Source organism: Coregonus clupeaformis, unplaced genomic scaffold (genome assembly GCF_020615455.1).
Source record: "Coregonus clupeaformis isolate EN_2021a unplaced genomic scaffold, ASM2061545v1 scaf2743, whole genome shotgun sequence".
Classification (NCBI taxonomy): Eukaryota; Metazoa; Chordata; class Actinopteri; order Salmoniformes; family Salmonidae; genus Coregonus; species Coregonus clupeaformis.
Genome location: NW_025536197.1, coordinates 1 through 3,636, shown reverse-complemented (window position 1 = coordinate 3,636; position 3,636 = coordinate 1). Strand labels below are relative to the sequence as shown.

Sequence of the window (3,636 nt, the reverse complement as noted above, 5' to 3'; positions counted from 1 at the left end):
TGTGTGTCTGTGTGTGTGTGTGTGTGTGTGTGTGGCTGATGTTTTCGTTGTCTTGTAGAGTGTGGTGTCTTCTGCCATTTGATTGTTCTTTCTTTAAGGTCAAAGGTTAAAAGGTACATTCTTGTTTGTTCTTTCTTTGTAGTTTGGAAGAGGCTAGAATTTAATTTGATAAGTTGTTTGCATGTCACATTATTTTGTTGAGGTGTAGTTGGTTATTACTGTGTAATGACACCTAAGGTAGTCTTGTCTTCTTCTTTAAAAAAGTGTCTGTGTTCTCTCTAATCTTCATGGAATTAGCTTGTCTCTGGTTCTCCCGGGCCCCTGTCTCTGGGTCTCCTGGGCCCCTGTCTCTGGGTCTCTTGGTCCCCTGTCTCTGGTTCTCCTGTGCCCCTGTCTCTGGGTCTCCTGGGCCCCTGTCTCTGGGTCTCCCGGGCCCCTGTCTCTGGGTCTCCTGGTCCCCTGTCTCTGGGTCTCCTGGTCCCCTGTCTCTGGGTCTCCTGGTCCCCTGTCTATGGGTCTCCTAATCCCCTGTCTCTGTGTCTCCTGGTCCCCTGTCTCTGGGTCTCCTGGTCCCCTGTCTCTGGTTCTCCTGTGCCCCTGTCTCTGGGTCTCCTGTGCCCCTGTCTCTGGGTCTCCCGGGCCCCTGTCTCTGGGTCTCCTGTGCCCCTGTCTCTGGGTCTCCTGGTCCCCTGTCTCTGGGTCTCCTGGTCCCCTGTCTCTGGGTCTCCTGGTCCCCTGTCTCTGGGTCTCCTGGTCCCCTGTCTCTGGGTCTCCTGGTCCCCTGTCTATGGGTCTTCTGGTCCCCTGTCTCTGGGTCTCATGGTCCCCTGTCTCTGGGTCTCCTGGTCCCCTGTCTCTGGGTCTCCTGGTCCCCTGTCTATGGGTCTCCTGATCCCCTGTCTCTGTGTCTCCTGGTCCCCTGTCTCTGGGTCTCCTGGTCCCCTGTCTCTGGGTCTCCTGGTCCCCTGTCTCTGTGTCTCCTGGTCCCCTGTCTCTGGGTCTCCTGGTACACTGTCTCTGGGTCTCCTGGTACCCTGTCTCTGGGTCTCATGGTCCCCTGTCTCTGGGTCTCCTTGTCCCCTGTCTCTGGATCTCCTGGTCCCCTGTCTATGGGTCTCCTGGTCCCCTGTCTTTGGGTCTCCTGGTCCCCTGTCTCTGGGTCTCCTGGCCCCCTGTCTTTGGGTCTCCTGGTCCCCTGTCTTTGGGTCTCCTGGTCCCCTGTCTCTGGGTCTCCTGGCCCCATGTCTTTGGGTCTCCTGGTCCCCTGTCTTTGGGTCTCCTGGTCCCCTGTCTTTGGGTCTCCTGGTCCCCTGTCTTTGGGTCTCCTGGTCCCCTGTCTTTGGGTCTCCTGGTCCCCTGTCTTTGGGTCTCCTGGTCCCCTGTCTTTGGGTCTCCTGGTCCCCTGTCTTTGGGTCTCCTGGTCCCCTGTCTCTGGGTCTCCTGGCCCCATGTCTGTCTGTTTGTCTGTGTGTCTGGTCGTCTGTCTGTCTGTCTGTCCGTCCGTCTGTCTGTCTCTGTGTCTGTGTGTCTGTGTGTGTGTGTGTGTGCCTGTGTGTTTGTGTGTGTGTGTGTGTGTGTGTGTGTGCCTGTGTCCTAACTTATGACGTCTGTTTAGTTGTGTGTCTGGAGTTCCTCACCCTGCAGACACCTGAACCAGACTTGAACCAGACCTGAACCAGACCTGAACCAGACCTGAACCAGACCTGAACCAGACCTGAACCAGACTTGAACCAGACCTGAACCAGACCTGAACCAGACTTGAACCAGACCTGAACCAGACTTGAAACAGACCTGAACCAGACTTGGAACCAGACCTGAACCAGACTTGAACCAGACCTGAACCAGACTTGAACCAGACCTGAACCAGACTTGAACCAGACCTGAACCAGACCTGAACCAGACCTGAACCAGACTTGAACCAGACCTGAACCAGTAGTTTTTTAACCAGACCTGAACCAGTCGTTTTTTTACCAGACCTCAACCAGACCTGACACATGCTCTGCTCTGTATGCTAATCACAACGTTTAGAAAACACACAAGGGCCTCCCGAGTGGCGCAGCGGTCTAAGGCACTGCATCGCAGCGCTTGAGGCATCACTACAGACCTGGGTTCGATCCCAGGCTGTGAGTCCCACAGGGCGGCGCACAATTGGCCTGGGGGGGCTTTACTTGGCTCATCGCGCTCTAGCGACTCCTTGTGGCGCGCCGGGCGCCTGCAGGCTGACTTCCGTCGTCAGATGAATGGTGTTTCCTCCCACAGCTGGCTTCCGGGTTAAGTGGGCGGGTGTTAAGGAGCGTGGTTTGGCGGGTCATGTTTCGGAGGACGCATGACTAGACATTCGGCTCTCCCGAGCCCGTTGGGGAGTTGCAGCGACGAGACAAGATCGAAATTGGGACAAAAAGGGGGTAAAATACCAGAAAAAAAGAATTCCAGTAGCCGGATAGGGTGGGACAGGGGCCGGATAGGGTGGGACAGGGGCCGGATAGGGTGGGACAGGGGCTGGGGTGGAGGGTGGGCTAGGTTTAGGGGAAGTGAACGGGAGTTGAGAGAGTGGGGTGAAATGGGTTGGGGTAGGGGTAGGGAGGGGGCAGGCGTTTAGAGGTTGGGGTTTAGGGGCTGGGGTAGGGTTAGGAGTAGGGGTGGGGGAGGCATTTAGAGGTTGCGGTTTAGGGGCTGGGGTGTGGTAGGGGATGAGGGGTTGACTTGACAGATTCCAGTAGTTTTTGAAACGCGGCAATTATCAGCATTAGCCTGCACCCCTGGCCGACCTGAGAGAGGAGGAGGAAATGGATGCAATCAGGCCCGACGGACCGGACGCATCCCAGAGACGCAGCCCCTCGGTTGGGAAGAGGGAGAGGAACACCAGACCACCCTCTGCTCCTAGTCTAAATCCAAAATAGCACCCTATTCCCTATTGGCCTTGATCAAAAGTAGTGCACTATATAGGGAATAGGGTGCCATTTGGGACATGTGATAAAGCCCTGGTCTAGTCTGACAGATGGGAGTGGAGTAGAGGGCTGGTCCGGGACTGAGGGGCTGACAGCAATGTTGCCAAAATTGCAGCTGAGATCAACTAACAATTAAGATATCAAAAGAGATCAGGCAGCTTACTGACAGCTGCTTCAATTGTTTGCACCTGCTCTTCTGGTGTTCTGCACACGGCTGGCATGGATTAGAATGCATGGCCTCTCTCTCTCTACCTCCCTCTCTCTCTCTCCCTCTCCCTCTCCCTCTCCCTCTCTTGTGACTGCTGCTGGCAGTCACCTTTCCACAAGTGATTTACTCCAGAATCATCTCCCTCTTTCTCTTTCCCTCTCTCTCACTCTCGCTCGCCGGAGAGAGAGGAGGTGCCTCTGTGTGATATAATGGTCTTAGAGTCTGTCCCAGATGGTGCTCTGTTCCCTATCTAGTGCTCTACTTTTGACCATAATGCTATTCAGGCTCTATGTAGGGAACAGGGTGTCATTTTGGACTCAAACCTAGCTGTTAGTTTGTAGAGGTAAAAAGGTGGAGACGTGACAGCTAATGGGGTCATTATCATAATTAACTTCCTTTGTCTCTCTGTCTGTTGTCTCATTACTGCTGTACTCTCTGGGTACGTCTCAAATGGCACCCTATTCCCTATGGGCCTTTGTC

The 3,636-nt window shown here is 54.7% G+C and overlaps 1 protein-coding gene across 1 annotated transcript; it reads right to left on the bottom strand.

The window, feature by feature from the left end:
* Nucleotides 1–285: 285 nt before the first annotated feature.
* LOC123489092 (basic salivary proline-rich protein 4-like) lies at nucleotides 286–1,450 on the bottom strand. The gene is made up of 2 exons (XM_045219787.1): nucleotides 1,034–1,450; nucleotides 286–948 (listed from the first exon to the last, which is right to left on the bottom strand). The coding sequence occupies exons 1-2, from the start codon at nucleotides 1,448–1,450 to the stop codon at nucleotides 286–288; spliced, it is 1,080 nt and encodes a 359-aa protein (XP_045075722.1).
* Nucleotides 1,451–3,636: the final 2,186 nt, after the last annotated feature.

Coding starts and splice junctions, on each gene's coding strand:
- LOC123489092 (XM_045219787.1), bottom strand. CDS start 1,450: ATGGGGCCAGGAGACCCAGAGACAGGGGACCAGGAGACCCAAAGACAG. Junction 949..1,033: donor CCATGAGACCCAGAGACAGG/GTACCAGGAGAC, acceptor CAGGAGACCCAG/AGACAGGGGACCAGGAGACC.